General features: G+C 48.3%; 2 protein-coding genes across 17 annotated transcripts in view; both read left to right on the top strand.

The window, feature by feature from the left end:
- The window catches only part of LOC129546404 (cationic amino acid transporter 3-like), a 29,227-nt gene extending 25,204 nt beyond the window's left edge, over positions 1-4,023 (top strand). For all 8 annotated transcript variants that reach the window (XM_088830801.1, XM_088830798.1, XM_088830794.1 and 5 more), the window contains one exon: positions 3,350-4,023. In XM_088830801.1, the coding sequence (XP_088686927.1) occupies positions 3,350-3,498 (149 nt within the window). In that variant the 3' untranslated portion in view covers positions 3,499-4,023. The remainder of the gene's footprint in view (positions 1-3,349) is intronic.
- On the top strand, positions 10-23,757 carry LOC129546405 (cationic amino acid transporter 3-like). 9 transcript variants are annotated; one of them, XM_088830807.1, is made up of 14 exons: positions 10-1,865; positions 6,112-6,334; positions 11,196-11,269; positions 13,837-14,233; positions 14,808-14,966; positions 18,331-18,502; positions 18,711-18,823; positions 18,993-19,206; positions 19,376-19,515; positions 19,616-19,718; positions 19,900-20,099; positions 20,284-20,454; positions 20,542-20,830; positions 20,990-23,756. In XM_088830807.1, exons 4-14 carry the CDS (start codon positions 13,858-13,860, stop codon positions 21,042-21,044), a joined length of 1,992 nt encoding a protein of 663 aa, XP_088686933.1. In that variant the 5' UTR covers positions 10-1,865; positions 6,112-6,334; positions 11,196-11,269; positions 13,837-13,857; the 3' UTR covers positions 21,045-23,756. The 9 variants fall into 9 exon arrangements, 7 of the variants coding, with proteins under 7 accessions (XP_088686933.1, XP_088686930.1, XP_088686929.1 ...); XM_088830804.1 differs by having other exon boundaries at positions 5,445-6,334; XR_016035963.1 differs by lacking the exon at positions 10-1,865 and having other exon boundaries at positions 4,163-6,334; positions 20,990-21,743; positions 22,705-23,755.
- The last annotated feature ends 133 nt before the right edge of the window (positions 23,758-23,890 follow it).

Here is a 23,890-nt window from a genome sequence, read left to right as displayed (position 1 = left end):
AGCTGGGGATTTTCATGATAGGATGGGAAGAGTACAGTGTGGAGGATGAAGTGGGATGGGAAAGGCTTGGGGTAGCAGCATGGTAGGGGATTAGAACTGGAAAAATGGCCTGCGGTATGAGAGACAGGAAGGCAAGACACAGACCGTTATTTCCCACCCTCGGCGTTACTGATCTCCTAGGCTGCAACAGCCTTTGGTGTGGGGGCTCACCTGTGCACTGAAATTTAATCATTGTTGGATGTGTAGCATCTATGACCTGTGCTCATTAGATGTGGGTGACACCAACCCCCCAAATTGTGACAATCAGAATGTCTCCAGGGAGTTTCTTGGTGGCTTCACTTCAGATCAGTTGCTCAATCCTGTCCAACTCTTTGCAGCCCCATGGAGGGCAGCACGCCAGGCTTCCCTGTCCATCACCAACTCCCGGAGCTTGCTCAAGGTCATGTCCGTTGAGTCAGTCATGTCATCCAACCATCTCATCCTCTGTCGTCCCCTTCTCCTCCTGCTTTCAATCTTCCCCAGCATCAGGGTCTTTTCCAATGAGTCAGTTCTTTGCATCAGGTGACCAAAATATTTCAGCTTCAGCATCAGTCCTTCCAATAAATATTCAGGATTGATTTCCTTTAGGATGGACTGGTTGGATCTCTTTGCTCTCCAAGGGACTGTCAAGAGTCTTCTTCAACACCACAGTTCAAAAGCATTAATTCTTTGGTGCTCAGCTTTCTTTATAGTGCAACTCTCACATCCATACGTGACTACTGGAAAAACCATAGCTTGGACTAGATGGACCTTTGTCGGCAAAGTAATGTCTCTGGTTTTTAATATGCTATCTAGGTTGGTCATAGCTTTTCTTCCAAGGAGCAAGCGTCTTTTAATTTCATGGCTGCAGTCACCATGCAGCCACAGGGTCTTTTCCAGTGAGTCACTTCTTCGCATCAGGTGGCCAAAGTATTGCATCTTCAGCTTCAGCATCAGTCTTTCCAATGAATATTCAGGACTGATTTCTTTTAGGATTGCAGACCAGACAGAAACGCTTAAGAATTCTCCCACAAGAGGGAGCAAGGAGAGTGGAGCTGGTGTAGGGAGAGAAAGACAGGAAATCTCAGGTTTTAACACCACAGTCAAACAGAATACCCCAGCTCGAGGGAACCACCAGAGACTGAAGGACGAGTCTGCTCCTTCAAATGTGAGAGCACTGATGAAAGACTACAATATATATATATATATATATATAATCAAGTAAATGTGCCATCACAAGTGAAAATACTATGTTTCCAATAAGCTACAACATGAATGAACCTTGTGGCCATTATACTAAGTAAAGGCAGTTCCACAGGAAATGACAAAGACCAAAGGTTTCCACTTTAGTGAAGTACCTAGGGTGTTAAATCAATCGAGAGTAGAATGGTGATTGCCAGAAACTGCAGAGGAGGAAGAGGGAATTTTTGTTTAATGTGTACAGTTTCAGTTTTGCAAGATGAAAAACAGTTCAAAAGATTGGTTATACAAACTATGAATGTCCTTAACACTTTTTTTTGTTGTCCTTAACGGTTTTGAACTGGACGCTAAAAATGGCTAAAATGGTAAATTTTACATTATGTGTATTTTACCACAATAAAGACCATGTCAGAACTACCCCCTGAGGGTAACCACAGAAGAGTCAGGGCTGAGAGCTACACTGCAGGTGTTTCCCACCCCACCCCACCCAGACAACCCGACAACCCGACAACCCGGGGGTGAGGGCTGCCTTCTGTGCTCAGGACTCCCCGCTTTGGTTCTTGGAGATGTCTCAGCTCCAGCCCCGCACGGCTTACCCTCAGCCTCCCTGACTGACCCAGGTCTCCAGGCTCTGCTCCAAGGATCCAGTAAGTCTCGGGTCAGCCTCTTCTGTGGGAGACTTGGCGCTGAGTTCACATCCTCCCAAAGAGACCTCTGCAAACCCAGAGTGCAGGGGGTCAGCCCGGCCCCTAACTGACGGTGGAGAGACCCATTTTCTAGATGAAAGTGTCTGCGCTGTGTCTGTGTGTGTGTGTAAGGAAAGGCGGGGGAGATTCGATCAGTGCTGTGAGACTCTAAGACAATTTTGCTGCTGCTGCTGCTGCTGCGTCACTTCAGTCGTGTCCGACTCTGTGTGACCCCATAGACGGCAGCCCACCAGGGTCCCCCGTCCCTGGGATTCTCCAGGCAAGAACACTGGAGTGGGTTGCCATTTCCTTCTCCAATGTGTGAAAGTGAAGTCGCTCAGTCGTGTCCGACCCCTAGCGACCCCACGGACTGCAGCCCACCAGGCTCCTCCATCCATGGGGTTTTCTAGGCAAGAGTACTGGAGTGGGGTGCCATTGCCTTCTCATTTTACTCATGTTCAAATAATACTAGCGATTAGTTACCCTTAAGTAGGGGTTATGATGTGGACACTGATTTCAGGCTCCTGAATTCTTCTGGCCCTTGGAATCTATGGGTTCCTCCTCTTCTGCAGATATTGGGGTAACTGTAAGGGGCTTGAACACCCACAGATTTAGGTTTGTGGGGAGGACACATGCTTGCTGACTTATATTCAGTCCCCTTTGGGTTTGCTACACCCAGTAACTCTGTGAAGCTTGTTCTATTACTTTTCATGGGCCGCAATTTTTAAAAAATGATGGTAAAATACACATAACATTAACCAACGTAACTGTTTTAAGTGTACAGTCCAAAAATGTTAAGTATATTTGCAGGGTTGTGCACCTAGTCCCTGGAACACTTTCACCTGTGTCCCCATTGAACAATAACTCCCCAGTTCCCCCTTTACCTCGGCCCCTGGCCAACCACCATTCTACATTTGTCTGCATGGCTCTGACTATTTCAGTACTTCATAGAAGTGGAATCATGTAATATTTGTATTTTTGTGACTGGCTTAAGTCACTCAGCATAATGTCCTCAAAGTACCTCCACATTGTAGCATGTGTTGGAAGTTCCTGCCTTTTTAAGGCTCAGTAAGGAGATCCAACCAGTCCATTCTAAGGGAGATCAATCCTGGGTGTTCATTGGAAGGACTGATGCTAAAGCTGAAACTCCAATACTTTGGCCACCTCATGCGATGAGTTGACTCACTGGAAAAGAGTCTGATGCTAGGAGGGATTGGGGGTAAGAGGAGACGGGGACGACAGAGAATGAGATGGCTGGATGGCATCACCGACTCTGTGGACATGAGTTTAAGTGAACTCTGGGAGTTGGTGATGGACAGGGAGGCCTGGCGTGCTGTGATTCATGGGGTCGCAAAGAGTCGGACACGACTGAGCGACTGAACTGAACTGAACTGACTGAATATTCCACTGTGGGTTTATCCTTGTGTTTATCCATTCCTTCCTAGATGAATGTTTGTGTTGCTTCCAACTTTCAACTTTCCAACTTGCCAGGAGAATCCTGTGGATAGAGGAGACTGGCAGGCTACATTCAATGGGGTCACAAACAGTCGGATACAACCAAGTGACTTTAATTTTCAACTTTCAACTCCTATGAATAATGCTGCTATGACCCTGGGTGTACAAATATCTCTTTGAGAATCTATTTTCATTTCTTTTGGGTGTACTTGCTGAAGTGGAATTGATGGATTATTGCAAATTTTGTTTAACTTTGGAGCAACCACCATTGTTATCCAGAGCAGGTGCGCTATTTGACATGCACAAGAGCTCATCAGCAGAATTTAAACAAGAAGAAAACACAGGTCCAGAGAACTAAATGACTTCCTCAAAGGCACAAGGTGTTGGCGGAACCAAGATTCTAATCAGAGCTTCCTGGCTCTTTGAATGCTTGCTCTGAACCAAAATGCTGAACTTGGACTTTGGAGTAACAGCAGTGGAAGCCACCTGGCAGGTGACTTCTGTTAACTGGGTCAGTCTAGCCTTGCAGGGCCCTGCAGTGAGTGTATTTCGTGCCTCAAAGAGCAGGAAACAGAGTCCTGCCGTTTCTGATTCAGAATGGAGACGAGACCTCTCTCCCTCCAGGCAGGTTTTTTTTTTTAAATATAATTGCTTTACAATGTTGTGTTGGTTTCTGCTGTACAACAATGTGAATCAGCCGTGTGTACACATTTATCCCGTCCCTCTTTAACCGCCCCCCTCCCTCCCACCCCATCCCACCCTCCAGGTCCTCACAGAGCCCCCAGCTGAGCTCCCTGTGCTATATACAGCGGCTTCCCACCAGCTGTCCATGTTACACGTGGTCGTGTATATGTCGATGTTACGATTTCAGTTTGTTCCCCACCCCGCCCCGCCCTGTGTCCGCAAGTCCATTTTCTACGTTTGCCCCTCCATTCCTAACCTATCAATAGGTTCATCAATGCCGTCTTTTTTAAGATTCCATATACTTGCATTAATATACACTAGGTCCTGTCACACGGAGTGAAGTGAATCAGAGAGACGCCTCTCTGGGGTGGGGGTAGGCACTGGGGAAGAATGGATGCATGAATATGTATGGCTGAGCCCCTTCGCTTTTCACCTGAAACTGTCACAACGTTCTTAATCGGCTACACCCCAGTGTAAAATAAAAAGCTTCTTTAAAAGAGAAAAGAAAAAAAGAGGCCACTGGTTTGCTGATTTGACAGAGCTGGGCTAGAGTCTGTCCCTCCCTACAAATTCCATTTCATTCTGCCTCAAAGCAGAGTTCCAATTTCATGTCAGTCTGTAAACAATGCAACAGAAAGCTCCCAGGTTTCTGGATCCTTTGTGAAGAAATGTGTGGAGTCCGAGTTCTCTGATCAGCAAGCCCCTTAAAAGGCACTTCGTCCCTATCCAAGAAGGCAGGGAATAATGACAATAAAAATCTCCCCTGATTACACAGGACAGCAAGACAGAGATGGTAGGCCCTTTGTGCAAAATCAGACCAGTTGAGAGTTGCAGGAGCTTGGATGTGAACCAGCAAAGCAGGCTGATTTCAATGAAAAAATCATCATTCTTATCCACTCAGCTTTTACCGATTAAGTAGCTACTGCATGTGCCTGGGACTGTGCTGGAATCTTTTGCTTCTGAAGAAGCAGAAAACGTTGCTTTCCAGGTTCTTGCACTGATCTAATAATTAATCTGACATGAGACAAATTAACAAATTTGATATATTATGTATGAGAGCCCCATAGAACTCTTTCTGCTTAATTTATTTTTTAATTGGAGGACACTTGCTTTACAATGTTGTGCTGGTTTCTGCCATACAACAACTCAACTTAGCCATAATTATACATATATCCTCCCCCTTGAGCCTCCCTCCCCCAACCCCCCCTTTAGGTCATCACAGAGCACGGGGCTGAGCCCCCTGTGTTATACAGCAATTTCCCGTTAGCTCTGTGCTTTACACACAGGAGTGTACGTATGTCAGTGCGACTCTCAATTCGCCCCACCCTCTCCTTCCCCACGAGTCTGTTCTCTGCATCTACCCCATGGGGCTCCCAGGCACAGAGGCCTTTCTGTCCCCAGTTTCTTGTAGGCAAGACTCCGGCCCTGATGCCCTTCCACGTGTTCCAAAGGACAAATTTGCTCAGTTGCTGATCGAGGGAGGAGCAGCCCCAGAACCAGCTGAGATTAAAAGGACCAGAGAAGGTCATCAAGACTGGGAGAGCCAACCACCAAAGAGCCCGGGTCCCCCGAGATGAGGTTAAGGGAGTGCAAGCCCTGCTCACCCCGCAAGCTTGTCAGGGGCCCCCCTTGGGCCCACAGTTGTAAAAACCCTGAATAAATGCCCTGGGGTTGAGACACGTCACTCTTTCGAGGCAGAAGCCTGGTGTGTCTCCCTTTGCCTGGTAAATAAGAAAGCTCTCCTCTTCTCCTTGCCCCAGAATTGTCTTGGGGTTTGATTCGGCATCGGTGTACAGAGAGTCTGAGTCTTCGGTAACACGAGGGCAGTCCAGTGTGGAAACAGAAAGCAGAAAACTGGCCAAAGGCTAACAGGGACCCGGAGGAACTGCCCCGTATGAATGATTTACCTGCATGTTCATGGAGCTCCTCCTCACGGGTGGGGGACCTCCACACCTTTCCTTCTGGGCGTCTGACTGCCTTGCTTCTGTCCTAACTGAACAAACTGTGCTCGCCTGCTTGTTGGGCTGGGTCTCTGTAATACCCATTCTAACTGTTCTTGTTTTTACAGCTTTTGCCTCCTTGAGAAACGCATTTTTCAGTGAGGGCAAAAGCTGGGAGAACCTTGTTTTGAGCCTCTAGACCCTGGTGGACAAGCGGCTAGGATTCCTGGTTTTCATCCAGCCCCCCACACCCAGGTCCAATTTCTGGGCAGAGAACGGGGCTCTGGCTTCAAACCACCGCTCACGGCTGACTCTCTCCGAGATCATTGGTGCTGAAACCGGGATTTCAAGGTAAAGCAGGTCTCCCCAAACTGTTGCCTGGAGACTTCCGAGTCTCTCTCTCCATGAGAATCTGCTGTCACTCTCTGCTTTGCTGTCTTTCCAAGGCCCACAGGTTTCAGTAGAGATCTGCTCAGTGAAGGAGCCCAAGTTTGGATTTTTCTCTCTCCCCTCTCCCTCTCTCTCGCTTGGCTAAACTACACCCCCAGCATGTCCGCCGCCTTCATCAACGTTGCGAGCAAGGCACTGGGAGCCATGGCACACCTCCCACCACCTCCAACAAATCGCTCCCTGCCAAACCCACACTTTATCCCCCGGGCCCACTGTCTTCTAACGTATTTCTCCCCGAGCAGCCAGCGCAAACACTGCCTTTCTCTAATTTTTTTTTTTCCCTCTGTGATTTCCTTTCCTACTTTACTGGAGAAGCAAGATTTCTTTCTCACCTAAACTTTATGTCCCCTTCAGTTTTACCCCAGATGCCAGACAAACAGGTTGATAGACTTGGGGTGTTCCTGGTGTTTAATCTCCCACCGTGCCCAGTGCCCACAAATCCCCTCTGGGAATCCTGCCTCCAGGCCCTCAGGTCCTCCAGCAAGTTCCCCCTCACTCCAGGCAGGGGACAGCCTGCTGGGTGGGCCACGTTCCAGCAGACCTCATTGCTGCAAAATATGCCTCTAAGGAAAGTCTTGGCAATGCCTCACAGGAGGGACTGGTCCACCAGCGATGTCTGGTCAGGGATCAAATGTAGAGCAGAGAACACTGAAAATCCCACCAAGCACAGGATTCGAGGGAAATCCAGAAAAGACTCTGAGCCACCATCAGGTGCCCCCTTGCAATGTTTCTGGCTTCCCTGGTGGCTTGGACAGTAAAGAATCTCTCAGTGATGGAGAAGACCCGAGTTCAATCCCTGGATCAGGAAGATCCCCTGGAGAAGGGAATGGCAACCCCCTCCAGTATTCCTGCCTGGAGAATGCCATGAAGAGAGCAGCCTGGTGGGCTACAGTCCATGGGGTTGCAGACAGTCAGGCACGACTGAGCAACTAACACTAACACTAACACTCCTGCGACCACCGGGAATGTTTCTGGGATGCAGGACTTTATTTCTAAGAGTGCGGTTCTCGGTTGCAGGTTGCTCAACATGGAGAATCCCCTTTCTCAGCCAGAGAGGCTGAGAAAAGGAAAATTAGGTTTTGCTGTAATGTTGCCTGGCCTTTATTTAAGTTGGGGCATGAAAAAACTTGGTCTCTTGCTTATAATACTATCCTACAATTAGATCTTCATCGCCAAAGTATGGGAACATGGATGGAGGTTAAACCCCTACATTCTAAATGATCCCCTTCAAACTCCCCGCAAATCTCAGGGTGGAAATCAAGCTTTCCCCACTCCTGCAAGTTCCCTTACTCCTTCAGATTGTTCTGATCAGCCAAATGAAAACAATGGAATATATACACATACATATACACCCATGAAGAAAACCAAAACAGTCAAAAAGTAAATAAATTAAGTACAAGAGATGGACCCGGCAAGCCAAGGGAACCAAAAATGATAGCCACCAGTTAAAAACAAAATTAACTAAAGCACAAACTAGAAAATAAAACCACATCAAGGTTCCAACTGGGGAGTAAAGCAATGGAAACAAAACATGGTGAGAAAAAGAAAGAAGAGGAAGAAAGAATAGAAGAAGCAAAGTTAAGCAGAGGTAGATAAAGATTTGTGTATATTAAGGAATAAGTACAACAGGAAAATAGCAGTAAGAAAAGCAAAAGAACAGACGTAGAAAAATAATAATAATAAAAGTAAAAACTTTAAGAATTGAGAAGGAAAACCCCATAGAACCACAGAAGGCCAACACAGAGGAAGAAGTATAAACAGGAAATAAAAAGTGTGATTTTTAAAAAATTCTCAAAAGCTTAAGTAGATTTAATAATAGCTGACTAATAAACTCAACTACTACAGCGATAGAGTGGGGAGAAAGAAAGAAATCCAGAAGCAACTACAGAGCAAGTCAGAGTACCAGAATAATAAGTGTTCTTCTCGGATCTCAGCGGTCAGCGTCCTTTCCCTCGCTGGGAGGCACCATGCACCTCCCTCCCCGGATGCCCTCCAACACTGCGCTGGTCTCTGGCCCTGCTGCGTGGGCAGCGCAGATCCTAATCTGGCCCTACTCCTGCCTGTTCTTGCCTCCAAGTCCGCAGCTGCCAGAGCTGTGTGTTTTCTTCTGCGGGAGCACTCAGTGTCCTTTCATATATTCAGAGACGCAGAGTCTGCCTCCTTGATTGAGGGGATTCAATCTGCAACTTGTACAGCAGGTGGGAAGCTTCTGAGTTCTCCTCCTTAGCCGCACTGCCCCTGGGTTTCAGCTGTGGGTTTGTCTCCACCTCTGCCTGTGAGTCGTCCACAGGGCTTTGCTCCTGAGGCTGCATGGGTCTGCCCCAGGGAGGACGGGCTATGGGGGTTGCAGCTGCTGGCGTGGCAGGGCCCAGGGCACCAGGTGCTCAGGGGAACTGGTGGCTAGGGCCACAGGAAAGGGGATTTTTCTAGCCTCTGGCAACTCTGCCCCAGTGGGAATCCAGCGTGGAGGTGGCACAGCTGCTTGGATCACGGGGCTCCTGGAAATGCTGGATACGAAGTGGTGCTGGTGGTGCTTGTCACAGGAGATATGGTGCTATTAGGGTTTATTCTAGCCTCTGGCGGCTCAGCCCCAGTGGGGATCCAGCGTGGAGGTGGCACACTGCTCGGATCGCGGGAACTCTGGGGGCGCCGAGTGCGCAGTGACCCCAGCTGTCTCAGCTGAGGGGGCTCTGGCCCTCCCAGGGTCTTGCCCTCACCTCTGGCAGCTGTGGTCAGAGCACCTCTGTGGCCGGTCCTTCTCTCCTGCTCCCGGCTCCCTCCCCCGTGAAGGCAGTAAAGGGCCAGCCTCTGTCTGGGGCCTTCCACTCTCCAGGGCTGATGTGGGGGCAGAGAGGCTACAGTGACGGCTCCATGGCCCGTGTGTGACTCAGCAGGATTGCCCTGCCTCCATCAGCTCAGTTCAGTTCAGTCGCTCAGTCGTGTCCAGCTCTTTGCTACCCCATAGAGCAGAGCACGCCAGGCCTCCCTGTCCATCACCAACTCCCGGAGTTCACTCAAACTCATGTCCACTGAGCTGGTGAAGCCATCCAGCCGTCTCATCCTCTGTCGACCCCTTCTCCTCCCACTTTCAATCCTTCCCAGCATCAGGGTCTTTTCCAGTGAGTCAGTTCCTCACATCACGTGTCCAAAGTATTGAAGTTTCAGCTTCAACATCGGTCCTTCCAATGACTATCCAAGACTGATCTCCTTTTGGATGGACTGGTTGGATCTCCTTGCAGTCCAAGGGACTCTCAAGAGTCTTCTCCAACACCACAGTTCAAAAGCATCAATTCTTTGGCACTCAGTTTTCTTTGTAGTCCAACTCTCACATCCATACATGACTACTGGAAAAACCATAGCCTTGACTGTTCTGTTCTGTTCAGTCGCTCAGTCGTGTCCGACTCTTTGCGACCCTGTGGACTGTAGCCTACCAGGCTTCTCCATCCATGGGATTCTCCAGGCAAGAATACTGGAGTGGGTTACCATTTCCTTCTCCAGGGGATCTTCCTGACCCAGGGATCGAACCCGGGTCTCCCGCATTGGAGGCAGACGCGTTAACCTCTGAGCCACCAGGGAAGCCCTAGACGGAACTTTGTTGGCAAAGTAATGTCTCTGGTTTTTAATATGCTGTCTAGGTTGGTCATAACAGGCATTTCCCACTGCCACCTCCTCCCTCACGTCCCCTAGGGCCCTCTTGCTGCAGTCAACAGCTGACCTTGCCCTGGGATGGCTCCACAATCCCTCCTCTCCAGCTCCCAGCCCTGCGCCTTCCAGGGGACTTGTGTCCCTGTCTGCGGTAGTATGGCTGTGGCTAGGATTGTCTGCATGATTCTCATCCCATTCACACTCTCACAGATCAGCTTCCCTCATAGCTCAGTCAGCAAAGAATCTGCCTGCAGTACAGGAGACCTGGGTTTGATTCCTGGATCAGGAAGATTCCCCTGGAGAAGGAAATGGCAGCCCCCTCCAGTATTCTTGCCTGGAGAATCCCATGGACAGAGGAGCCTGGTGGGCTACAGTCCGTGGGGTTCTAAGAGTCATGACTTAGTGACTATACTCCCACCACCACCATCCCAGACCAGCTGCTTCATCCTCAGCCTCAAGTGCTTCTCCTCTGTCCCTGAACAGTTTCCTCACCCTCCAAGGGCGCCCACGTGGGGACTGGACCCCTGCTTCAGTCCCCCCACCCTCCGAGGGCAGGTCCAGTCCTACTAACTCTGCTCTTTCCCCCCACTGCCTTCCCTGAGTTTTGTCAGGTTCCATATATTCTTGTCCGGTGGCCAGGTGCTCCTGCCTGCTCTCAGCTGCCGTTCTGCAAGATCTCCTGTGTCTGAAGGTGTCTTCCTGATGTGTCTCTGGAGAGAGACGTACTCCATGTCCACCTACTCCTCCGCCACCTCATTCCCCTCATCTGATCAAACTAAGACCCCCATCTCCCCAGAGGGATGATTCCTGCTGGGACAGCATTTTATCAGCCAGTCTGCCATTCTTATCTGGGCCAATTTGAGCACTATATGGTCTAAGTTTTAGCTATAAAACTTTGACTAGAGAAAAGAAAGATGACGTTTTATTAGGACACAGTGTGACCACAAAATTCTCTGGACTCCAGAGAAAACCGGCTAAGATAAAGCTTTTTGAAATTGGGGGAAAAAAAACAAACAACAAAAACAACCTCCCCAAACAAAAATGAACACACAAAAACTGGATCTTTTTGCATTTGCAATTAGAGAAAGCTAGCTTTTAAAATACTTTTTCCCCCTAGAATTCTGACACTGAGAGAACAAGTCCTGCTAAAAGAACAGTACTTTTCCTGTGCCTTAAGACCAGCACTCTCAGGTACGTTTCTCTTAACTGATCTATTAATCTCTAGTTCCCGAGACTGAGGGTGGGGAATGGAAAGGAAATCTTTTAAACTTTTACTTATTAAAACCGTTGATTATAAACCAGTGAGTTTTATAATACCTGATTTATGACTAAGTTTAGAAAGTGAAACTGTATTATTTCAATGCATGTGTAGACCTCTTCACGTTTATCCATTTCTTTGAGGATGGACATCTGGGTTGCTTCCGGCTCTCAGCTGTTGTGAATAATGCTGCTGTGAAAATAGGTGTGCAAGTGCCTCTTTGAGATCCTATTTATGGTTCTTTGGGGTATGCACCCAGCAGTGAAATTGCTGGATCATGTGGTAATTCCATTCTTAGTTTTTTAGAGGACCTCACATTCCTACTCAAGGTGCACAAGGGTTTGTCAGCAGCGTTTGAGCAAGAAGGAAACACAGGTCCAGAGAAGGGTATGACTTGTTCAAAGGCACAGTAGTGTTCGAGGAGCCAAGATTCCAATGAGAGTGTCCTGGCTCTTTGAATCCTTGCTCTGAATCAAAATGTTAAACTTGGACTTCAGAGTGTCAGGGGTGGAAGCGCCCTGATGGTGACTAGTGGTCACTGGGTCGGCCTAGCCCTGCAGAGCAGTGTAGTGAGGGGGCATTTTATGCCCCAAAGCAGCAGGAAATAGAGTCCTGGCATTCCCGATTCAGATTAAAGGTTAATCCCCCTTCCCTCCAGGCAGTTAGTTGGGAGGCCACTCTGCCGTGATGCTTTGACTGAGTTTGGCTTGAGTCTGTCCCTCCCTACAGATTCCATCTCCTTCTGCCCCAAAGAAGAGTCCCTATTCCATGTCACTCTGCAGGCAACGAAACAGGAAGCTACTAGGTTTTAGGATCGTCATCATGGAAACAGGTGGAGTCTGTGATTTCTGATCACCAAGCCCCTTAGTCATTTCATCCCTATCTAGGACAGAAGGAAATAGTGATCATAATGACAGTTTTCCCAGTGGTATAGAGAAAAGCAGGAAAAGACGGTATATAGCGCGTGCAATAGCAACAAGTTAATAAATACCTGAGCTGGATTTGAAATGGCAGAGCTGATTGATTTTGCTTAAAACCAAGAAATCAGCGTTCTTATCCACTCAGATCATACCCATTAAGCAGATACTGTGAGCCAGGCAGTGTGCCAGAAGGTTTTGCTTCTGTAGGGACAGAAATTTCCTTTTCTAAGTTCTTTGGGTGGTCAAACAGGCACTTCCCTGGCTGTCCAGTGGCTAACACTCCGTGCTCCCATTGCAGGGGGCCTGGGTTCAATCCCTGGTTGGGGAACTAGACCCCGTATGCCACAACTGAGTTCACCTGCCTCAAAGAAAGATCTTGTGTGCTGCAATTAGACCCAGTGCAGACAAAAAAAAAAAAAAAAGACAGATTAGGAGATTCAATTTGCTTCATGGGGGAGCCCCATAAAAGTTCTGAGACTCAAAGACATTCAAACAATTGAGGCTCATATCCTCCCCTGACGTAAGGAGAAGGAAGTAGGAATCTGAGGCTTCAAATGGGAGGAAGAGAACCCATGGGAAGATGGGAAGAGCAAATACTTGGAAGACTCTTGAGAGTCCCTTGGACAGCAAGGAGATCCAACCAGTCCATCCTAAGGGAAATCCACCCTGAATATTCATTGCTAGGACAGATGCTGAAGCTTCAGCTTCAATACTTTGGCCACCTCATGTGAAGAGATGACTCATTTGCAAAGACCCTGATGCTTGGAAAGATTGAAGCCAGGAGAAGGGGACGACAGAGGATGAGATAGTTGGATGGCATCATCAACTCGATGGACATGAGTTTGAGCAAGCTCCGGGAGTTGGTGATGGACAGGGAGGCCTGGCATGCTGCAGTCCACGGGGTCACAAAGAGTTGGACACGACTGAGCTACTAACGACAACAACAACAAAAAACAAGAGCTTGGTAAACAAATGTTTGCCACTCCAGACAGATAATCCTTTTAGAAATAAAAAGTTGTCTTTGGCGATAGCTCTCTTCCTGTGTAGCTCCTTTAATCTACATTATTTTGAGCAGTTAAGGGAGAAGCAAGGAGCTTCTCCTGCGTCTGCTGGGTCTTCACTGCTTTCAGCTCAAAACAGTCAACCCATCAAAGGGGCACATTTGAGAAGATGTATTCTGCTCCCATTAGAAAAGACCCTGGGAAAGATTGAAGGCAGGAGGAGAAGGGGAAGACAGAGGATGAGGTGGTTGGATGGCATCACTGACTCAATGGACATGAGTTTGAGTAAGCTCCAAGAGTTGGTGATGGACAGGGAGGCCTAGTGTGCTGCAGTCCATGGGGTCACAATGAATGAGTGACTGAACTGATTCTGCTCCCCATCACTTGTGTTTAAACATTCTTTCTAGTAATTTTGAAACACATTAAGAGGCTTCTTTGTGTTTAAAGAAACCAAAGCTCAGAGATGGAGAACTTGCCCAATGGGTCCTTTTACCACCTGCACCTCATCACTCCAATACGTCATGGAATTTAACTCCTAGGGTCAAGGACGGATAAACAATCTGTCTCTTGTTTTCTCAGCAGATCATAGCCTCCTCAGCTATGTCTAGGATGGTGCGTCATTATGTTCACCAGTTTGGTCAGAAGCTGGCCCACAGGCGAGGGGAAGACACCATAAGGTCTGATGGTCTCAAGATTCATCTGAGTGCCAAAGAACTGGTGTTCCTCGGTGTGGGCAGGAACCTGGGAGCCGGCCTGTACATCGTGGTTGGTGCAGTGGCCAAGTACGTAGCTGGACCAGCGACTATCATCTGCTTCTTGGTGGCCGGCCTGTCTTCTCTGCTGTCGAGGCTCTGCTATGTGGAGTTTGAAGCACGCATATCGCGCTCCTCTTCTGCGTATGTCTGCAGCTATGTCATGATGGGACAGCTCTGGGCCTTCATCGTTGGCTGGAACATCATACTGTTGTTTTTAATTGGTGAGGTGATGGGGCCAGGCGGCAGGTGTGGGGGAAAGGTCAGGAAACTGGGAGATGGGATTGCGGTCTCATCCGTGGGCACTTTGTTACCCGTCTCGTGGAGGGAGGTGGGTGACAGTGGCTGGAAGACCCCACAACTTCATTCTATTCAGCTCCTTCCTGCTTTCCTTAAGTAATTGGACTAAGAATGGGACGGAAAGGAACCTGTAGGCACAGGTGGGAGGGAGGCGTATCCCACAGGCTCATCACCTCATTATACTGAAGTCTTTGCTCAGCTGTTGCCTGCGAGTGATTTTTTTTTTGGGGGGGGTTGCCACTTGATTTCATCACTCCTCTTTTAGCCCTCCTGGTCCAACTTCCCTGTTTTCTTTCCTTGAGAAACACTGGTCTCCTCCTAGCATATTAAATAGTGGACCTATTTTGTGAGTCATCTCAGTCTGCTCTCGATACCCCATGGGGAAAAAAAAAATCTTTGAGCTTATTTTGTCTATTTTTTCCTCCAAAACACATCCGTTGGCGCCTACGAGGTCTCCAGTGAATGTATCTGTTAATGTTCACTCTTCTGCTGCTGCAGCCACTGCGTGTACAGCCAGCGCCTGGAGGTACGCCTTTGACAGCCTCACTGGGGACCACATCTCTCAGGCACTGGAGAGAACTGTCCCTCTGCATGTGCCCTACTTCCTGGCCACGTGTGCAGACTTTTTCGCACTGGGCCTGGTGCTGCTGTTTACGGGTGAGTCAGGGGTCAGATATAAGATGGGATGAGAGGACTCCCCTGGTGGTCCAGTGGTTAAGAATCCGCCTAGCAATGTGGGGACACAGGTTTGATCCCTGGTCAGGAAGCTAAGATCCCATGTGCCACAAAACAACTAAGCCCAAGTCCTTAGCCTGCACACTACACCTACAGAATCTGTATGTGTGTGTGTGTACTTGCTCAGTCACATCCGACCCTTTGTGACCCTTTGGACCATAGCACAATAGGCTCCTTTGTCTGTGGGATTCTCCAGGCAAAAATACTGGAGTGAGTTACCATTACCTTTCCCAGGGGATCTTCCTGACCCAGAAACTGAACCCATGTCTCCTGTGTTTCCTGCATTGCAGGCAGATTCTTTATCCACTGAGTCCCAAACTTCGCTGTTTCAGTCACAACAAAAGATCCCACAGCTAAGACCCAACTCAGCCAAATTCAGTTCAGTTCAGTCACTCAGGCCTGACGGACTCTGCAACCCCATGGACTGCAGCATGCCAGGCTTCCCTGTCCAGCACCAACTCCCAGAGTTTACTCAAACTCATGTCCACTGAGTTGGTAATGACATCCAACCATCTCATCTTCTGTCGACCCCTTCTCCTCCTACCTTCAAACTTACCCAGCATCAGGGTCTCTTCCAGTGAGTCAGCTCTTTGCATCAGATGGCCAAAGTATTGGAGTTTCAGCTTCAACATCAGTCCTTCCAGTGAATATTCAGGACTGATTTCCTTTAGAATGGACTGGCTGGATCTCCCTGCAGTCCAAGGGACTCTCAAGAGTCTTCTCCAACACCACAGTTCAAAAGCATCCATTCTTCAGTGCTCAGCTTTCTTTATAGCCCAACTCTTACATCCATACTGACCACTGGAAAAACCATAGCCTTGACTGGATGGACCTTTGTTGGCAAAGTAATGTCTATTTTTTAATATGCTGTCTGCTGCTGCTGCTGCTGCTAAGTCACTTCAGTCGTGTCCGACTCTGTGTGACCCCACAGACGGCAGCCCACCAGGCTCCACCGTCCCTGGGATTCTCCAGGCAAGAACACTGGAGTGGGTTGCCATTTCCTTTTCCAATGTATGAAAGTGAAAAGTGAAAGTGAAGTCACTCAGTTGCGACCCCATGGACTGCAGCCCACCAGGCTCCTCCGTCCATGGGATTTTCCAGGCAAGAGTACTGGAGTGGGGTGCCATTGCCTTCTTCGAATATGCTGTCTAGGTTGGTCATAACTTTTCTTCCAAGGAGCAAGCATCTTTTAATTTCATGGCTGCAGTCACCATCTGCAGTGATTTTGGAGCCCCCCAAAATAAAGTCTCTAACTGTTTCCATTTTTTCCCTTCTATTTGTCATGAAGTGATGGGACCAGATGCCATGATCTTGGTTTTCTGAATATTGAGTTTGAAGCCAGCGTTTTCACTCTCCTCTTTCACTTTCATCAAGGGCCCTTTAGTTCTTCTTTGCTTTCTGCCATCACTGTGGTGTCATGTGCATATCTGAGGTCATTGATATTTCTCCCAGCAGTCTTGATTCCAGCTTGTGCTACATCCAGCGTAGCATTTCTCATGATGTACTCTGCATACAAGTTTAATAAGCAGGGTGGCAATATACAGCCTTGATGGACTCCTTTCCCAATTTGGAACCAGTCTGTTGTTCCATGTCCAGTTCTAACTGTTGCTTCCTGACCTGCATACAGATTTCTCAAGAGGCAAGTCAGGTGGTCTGGTATTCCCATCTCTTGAAGAATTTTCCACAATTTGCTGTGATCTACACAGTCAAAGGCTTTGGCATAGTCAATAAAGCAGAAGTAGATGCTTTTTCTGGAACTCTCTTGCTTTTTCTATGATCCAACGATGTTGGCCATATGATCTCTGGTTCCTCTGCCTTATCTAGATCCAGCTTGGATCTCCTCGCAGTCCAAGGGACTCTCAAGAGTCTTCTCCAACACAACAGTTCAAAAGCAACAATTATTCAGTGCTCAGCTTTCTTTATAGTCCAACTCTCACATCCATACATGACTAGGTACCAGTGAAATGCACTCCCCAAATTCTGACAGTCAGAATGTCTCCAAACCATGCCAAGTATTTGGGGAATAAAATTTACTCTCGGGTGAGAATCATTTTCTTAGACGGACATATTTTCTTCTTGGTACTGAGACCAAAGATTTTTATTTTTATTTCAGAAGAAATTCACATAGCATAAACTTATCATTTTGCTATTTCCCCCAGCTTTCCTGAGATATAACTGACATACAGCATGATAAGTTTGAGGTGTGCAAGGTGATTTTCTTTTTTTGGCTGTACTAGATCAATCCTGGATGTTCATTGGAGGGACTGATGCTAAAGCTGAAGCTGCAATACTTTGGCCACCTCATGCGATGAGTTGACTCACTGGAAAAGACTCTGATGCTGGGAAAGGTTGGGGGAGGGAGGAGAAGGGGATGACAGAGAATGAGATGGCTGGATGGCATCACCGACTCTGTGGACATGAGTTTGAGTGTACTCCGGGAGTTGGTGATGGACAGGGAGGCCTGGCGTGCTGTGATTCATGGGGTCGCGGAGAGTCGGACACGACTGAGAGACTGAACAGAACTGAACTGAACTGAGGCCTTCGTTGCCGCTTGCAGGTTTTCTCTAGTTGCAGAGAGCATGGGTTACTCTTTGTTGCGATATACAGGCTTCTCGCTGCAGTGGCTCCTCTTGTTGCAGAGCATGGATTCTAGAGCTCGGGTTCAGTAGTTACAGCACATGGGCTTAGTTGGTCTGCGGTACATGGAATGTCCTTGGGCCAGGGATGGAACCCATGTCCCCCGCATTGGCCGGCAGACTCCCAACCACTGGACCACCAGGAAAGTCCCACGGTGACTATCTCATAGACCTGCCTATTGTGAGATGATTGCCACAATAAGAAATGAACTATTAGGACCTCCCTGGTGGTCCAGTGGCCAAGATTCCTCACTCCCAGTGCAGAGGACTGAAGTTCCACCCCTGATCAGGGAGCTCAGATCCCACTTGACGCAACTAAGAGTTCACACGCCACAACTAAAGGTTCTGTTATGCCACCATGAAGACTCAGCACCGTGAAATATAAATGAAATGAATATTTTTAAAAATTATAAGAAAAGAAATTAACGATCTTAGAGGGGACAATTCAGGGGCGCCAGTGCATTCACAATGTTGTCCAGCCATCACCTGCATTGAGCTGCAAACCTGTTCATCTCCCCTGAGAGACACCCTGTGCCCGCTGAGCAGTCGCGGTCCATCCACCCCGCCCCACAACCCCCAGCCCCCGCGGCGGCTCTCTGCCTCGAAGGGTTTAGTTACTGCGCCTGTCTCATATTCCATCTCTCCTACAGGACTACTCGCTCTGGGAGTTCCTGAGTCAGCCCGGGTTTACAGAGTGTTCACGGGCATCAACCTTTTGGTTCTCAGCTTCATTATCCTCTCTGGCTTCATGAAGGGAGACCCACACAACTGGAAGCTCACAAAGCAGGACTACGCATTGGCCACAGCTGTGTTCACTCATAGGTTAGGAGCGGGCCCTTGGTCATATTAACGTGTGTGTGTGGAGGGGAGTCAGAGCGGAGAATTTGGCGGGGACTAAAGAGACCGAGGCTGGTGGATCCGGATGGTGGGTTTCCTGGAGCCCAGAGTTCCTGGTATTGAGAGAAAAGTCCAGAAGTGATGGCTGAACCCACCTCACCCACGTTCTTTCTTGGTCCTTTTCCCACCATAGCTTGGGCCCTCCTGGTGCTGGAGGGTTTGTGCCTTTTGATTTTGAGGGGGTTGTCCGAGGAGCAGCTACGTGTTTCTATGCATTTGTCGGTTTTGCAGCCATTGCCACTCGAGGTAACGTGGTCATCGTGTGTCACAACGGGGGTTTAGGCAGAGTTTGGGCTGCCCTTGGACATAGAGGTTGGGAGAAGGTTAGCCTTCTTTTGGAGGTCCAAAAGGGAAGGCAATTCTGTGCTTTCACCCAGGGTGTTTTCCTGACCTGCTGCTTCTACCCCTTTTGCAGAGAGAGGAGACATAAAGCTTCAGCGATCCATCTCCCTGATCTCACTCTTGATGTGCTTTGTGGCGTATTTTGGTGTCTCAGCGGCCCTCACCCTCATGGTGCCCTACTACCAGATTCATCACCACAGCCCCTTGCCCGAGGCTTTTCTCCACGTTGGCTGGGGCCCTGCCAGATATGTCGTGGCTGTTGGCGTCCTCTGTGCTCTTACATCCAGGTTAGTGTCACAGGCTTCTCTCCGTCTACTGTCAGATGCTCGTGCACCCCAGCCCTGGGACTGAGAGACAGGAGGGAAAGACATCTTGCTCCATGTAGACCAGGGAGCAGATGCCCTGGTCTCCCCTGCTTCTCCACGTCCTCACACGTGTCTCCACTTTCTCTCCCAGCCTCCTGGGTGACATGTTCCCCATGTCTCGGTTAATCCGTGCAATGGCAGAGGATGGGCTCCTTTTCCAGGGACTCGCCAAAGTCTGTGGTCACAAAGAAATCCCCGTCGTGGCCATCATGTCTTCTGGAAGCCTTGCAGGTGAATAAACAAAACTCGCTCCTTCCTTGATCCGTTTCCCTTAAGTGCAGTTCCAGTGGTTTTTTAATCCCACCCCGCCGTTTTTGCTCCTCCGGTCTAGGGATCATGGCATTACTCTTTGAGTTCAGCGACATTGCAGACCTCATGGTAGTTGCGTCCCTGCTCACTTACTCCATGGTGTCCTTCTCGGTCCTTGGTCTCAGGTGAGACCCCGCTAGCTACACCTTGATCAGGGGCTTGGGGTCATGGGGCTGATGGGGAGGTCATCCTGCTCTGTGTCATGCTGCCTTCTGATCTTTCAAGAGAAGAAAGCAGTGGAATAGACAATCTGATGTTGTGTGAATAGGGGCTGCTGTTAATACTGCCTTTAAACCTCTAATTCAGGTACCAGCCAGATCAGAATTTAAGTGAGAGTAAGAAAACGGAAGAAGAAACTGAGATGGAGCTTGTCCTTCAAGGAAGACCTTTGGACTCTGAACCTGAAGCAGCAACCTCAAACATTCTAAAGAACCTGTGGTTCCCTACCAGCACCACCCCCACCCAGAAATCTGCCCAGATTGTCTATGGATGTGCCTTCCTGCTTGGTGAGCAGTGGGGTTTCCCTTTATTCGTATTCTGAAATTGACCGGACGGAGTGAGAGTATGTATTTTGTCAGCTGAGGAGTCTTGGAGACATGATGGCCCCTCCTGTTGTTGGTGGTTTCAGGGAGGGGTGTGACCCTTTGTCTTCTGGGTCCAGCCTGTTCTTTTCCTCCTTGACCCCTGCAGTTCTCCTCCTGACCCTCCTGAGCCTGGTCCTGGCCCAGTGGCCCAGCCAGGTGTTCTCTGGAGACCCCGTGCTCACAACAGTGGCTGTGCTGCTGCTGCTGCTCATCACTGGGGTCACGGCCATCATCTGGAGGCAGCCCCAGAGCCCCACTCCTCTCATGTTCAGGGTAGGTGACCTCATGTGTTCAAAGTCTCCACCTTGAGTGAAGCAGGTCTGTGTGCTTTGAGGTCTAAACACCTTTTGCTGGACCAGGGAAGAAGGGGAGTTGCTGAAACCTATGGACTCTTCCCTGATCCACACTCAGTGCTTTCAAACCAGGCTCAATAGGCACCGAACACACAGCCTGAATTGGACTGAACTTGTCCCGCCCACGTGGGGCAGGGTCTCCCTTTCAGACGTCTGGGCTGTGTTCAGGGATGAACTGACTCTGCCCACAGGTCCCTGCTCTGCCTGTCCTCCCACTGGTGAGCATCTTCGTGAACGTTTACCTGATGATGCAGATGACCTCTCGGACCTGGACACTCTTTGGCGTCTGGAATGCCGTTGGTGGGTGACTTTCTGGGGTGAAGAGGCTTCTTGAGTGACTAAGCCCAATCTTCTAACCGCCTCCCCTCTAAACTGTGTCAGACGCCATAATAGGACGTTTACTGGGCATTTGTAAGTGAATGCCCTGTTTTTCTTCTTACTGTCTCATTTCCCTACTAGGATTTGCCATATACTTTGGATATGGGATCCGACACAGCTTGGAGGAGAACAATGAGCCACAGCCACCAGCCTCCACCTCCCAGACTCTGGACTAAAACGCCCCTAGTGATGAGGCATCTTAGCCACAGGAAATAGATGCTGTGTGGAACCCCTCCATGCCCTGGAGGTTTCTGCTGGTTCAAGGTGCACTTTGAGCCTCTACGGACTGTGAAGGTGGAAAGCATTTACTGCCCTATATTTATTGCCAGTGGACAAAATGACTTTGCTATTGTATAATTTTTAAGTAAACTTTTTAAAACTTAATATGCATACAGAAAATTGCACGCTTCATAAGTGTGTAGTAAGATGAATCTTCACAAAGAAAGTACTATGATGTAACTGACAAATAGAGGAAGAAATAAAATATGAGCCTACACATATGCTAAATGTGAAACTCCAATACTTTGGCCACCTCATGTGACGAGTTGACTCACTGGAAAAGAGTCTGATGCTAGGAGGGATTGGGGGTAGGAGGAAACGGGGACGACAGAGAATGAGATGGCTGGATGGCATCACCGACTCGATGGACATGAGTCTGAGTGAACTCCGGGAGTTGGTGATGGACAGGGAGGCCTGGCGTGCTGTGGTTCATGGGGTCGCAAAGAGTCGGACACGACTAAGCGACTGAACTGAACTGAACTGAACGCATAAGAAGAACCTTCTTGTACTTATTTCCAATAAGAACTAGAGACTGCCCCATGGGAAGGAAACTCAGGTAACTGTATTTTATCAAGAGTTATACTTTAGGGGCTTTCTTGATGGCCCAGTGGCTAAGAATCTTTGCATGAAATGTGCCCATCTTTGCGTGAAATATTCCCTTGGTATCTCTAATTTTCTTGAAGAGACCTTTCTTCAAAGCAGTCTTTCCCATTTTATTGTTTTCCTCTATTTCTTTTCATTGATCACTGAGGAAGTCTTTCTTATCTCTCCTTGCTATTCTTTGGAAATCTGCATTCAAATGGGTATATCTTTCTTTTTCTCCTTTGCTTTTCAATTCTCTTCTTTTCACAGCATTTGTAAGGCCTCCTCAGGTAGTCATTTCGCCTTTTTCCTTTTCTTTTTCTTGGGGATGGTCTTCATCCCTGTCTCCTGTACAATGTCACGAACCTCTGTCCATAGTTCATTAGGCACTCTGTCTATCAGATCTAGTCCCTTAAATCTATTTGTCACTTCCACTGTCTAATCATAAGGGATTTGATTTAGGTCATACCTTAGTGGTCTAGTGGTTTTCCCCACTTTCTCCAGTTTAAGTTGAATTTGCCAATAAGGAGTTCACGATTTGAGCCACAGTCAGCTCCTGGTCTTGATTTTGCTGACTATATAGAGCTTCTCCATCTTTGGTTGCAAAAAATACAATCAATCTGATTTTGGTGTGAGAAATAACAATCTGTAAAAAAAAAAAAATACTGTACATACCTTGATTTAAAAATATTTTTTTCTAAGGTATGCTGAACATTAACTGACAACACAGTGGCCACAAATCCTCAATTTGTGAAAAATGCAGCATTGGCAAAAAGTGAAGTATGTGTGTCCATGTATAATCAATATGTATAAAATATGCACCCACATAAGATGCATGGATTAAATGTACACTTTACTTGTTTCACTACAAACAAAAGTTAAGACCTGCTTAGTTAAAGGAGACAACTGAAGCCTGACTACACGCCTCCCCAAAGCACCAGGTCCAGACCGGCTGTCAGGCAAATTCTCCTGAGAAGAAATGACATCTAGGGGACTTCCCTGGTGGTCCAGTGGATAAGAATCCACCTGCCAATCCAGAAGACACAGGTTCAATCCCTGGTTCAAGAAGATTCCACATGCCTCGGAGCAGCTGAGCCTGTGTCCACAACTACTGAGCCTGCACTCGAGAGCCCAAAGTCACTGCAGTCAGCAGACCCTGCGCCCCAACTGGACGGTAGCCCCGCTCCCCGCAAATAGAAACTGCACGCAGCAGAGAAGACCCAGCACAGTCAAAATAATAATAATAAAGGAAATGATAGAAATGAAGTCTCCTTTGTCTACTAATGATCAGGTTGTCACCCCTCCAACTCGTTCTATCTGGGTCGTCACACCCGCACTAACAGGAAGTGATGCTGAAAGCTCAGCCTCTCTGAACACCAGTGTGGAGTTCAACCTCAGAGGCAGAGGTTTGGGTGGAGGAGGAAAGAACAGCATTATTGCTTTGCTATGCCCAGGGGACAGAGTGGGCTCCTGCCATTGACACTGCATCCCAACCCAGGCGAGTTCAGTGAGGAGTTTTATGGCAACTGTTCAAGGGAGGAGTTGCTGACAGATCAGGGTGTGTGCAGGCTCTCAGGCATTCGGTCTCCTCATCTTGACAAAGATTAAAGCTTAAAGGGTCTCTGGTCCTTTTAATTTTGCCTCAGGTGGCTTCTCAGCTGCTCCTTCTATGATTCAGTTCAGTTCAGTGCAGTCTCTCAGTCGTGTCCGACTCTTTGCAACCGCATGGACTGCAGCACGCCAGGCCTCCCTGTCTGTCACCAGCTCCCAGAGTTGACCCAAACACATGTCCATTGAGTCGGTGATGCCATCCAACCATCTCATCCTCTGTCATCCCCTTTTCCTGCCGCCTTCAGTCTTTCCCAGTATCAGGGTCTTTTCCAATGAGTCAGTTCTTCACATCAGGTGGCCAAAGTATTGGAGTTTCCGATTTTGTGAGCAGCAACTGCTTGAAGCTGCCCTTTGGAACTCAGTGCAGGTCAAGGAGGCTGGAGTCTGCCTACAAGAAACAAGGAACAGAAATGAACTTACTTACAAATCAGAAAGAGACTCACAGACTTAGGAAATGAATTTACGGCTGACAGGGGAAGGGATAGTTAGGGACTTTGGGAGGTCATGTAC

This window comes from Moschus berezovskii, chromosome 22, assembly GCF_049115385.1.
Source record: "Moschus berezovskii isolate FMDL1 chromosome 22, NW_MosBer_1.0, whole genome shotgun sequence".
NCBI classification, from domain to species: domain Eukaryota; kingdom Metazoa; phylum Chordata; class Mammalia; order Artiodactyla; family Moschidae; genus Moschus; species Moschus berezovskii.
Note: the sequence above shows the minus strand (reverse complement) of the source record. Positions and strands in the feature narration are given on the sequence as shown.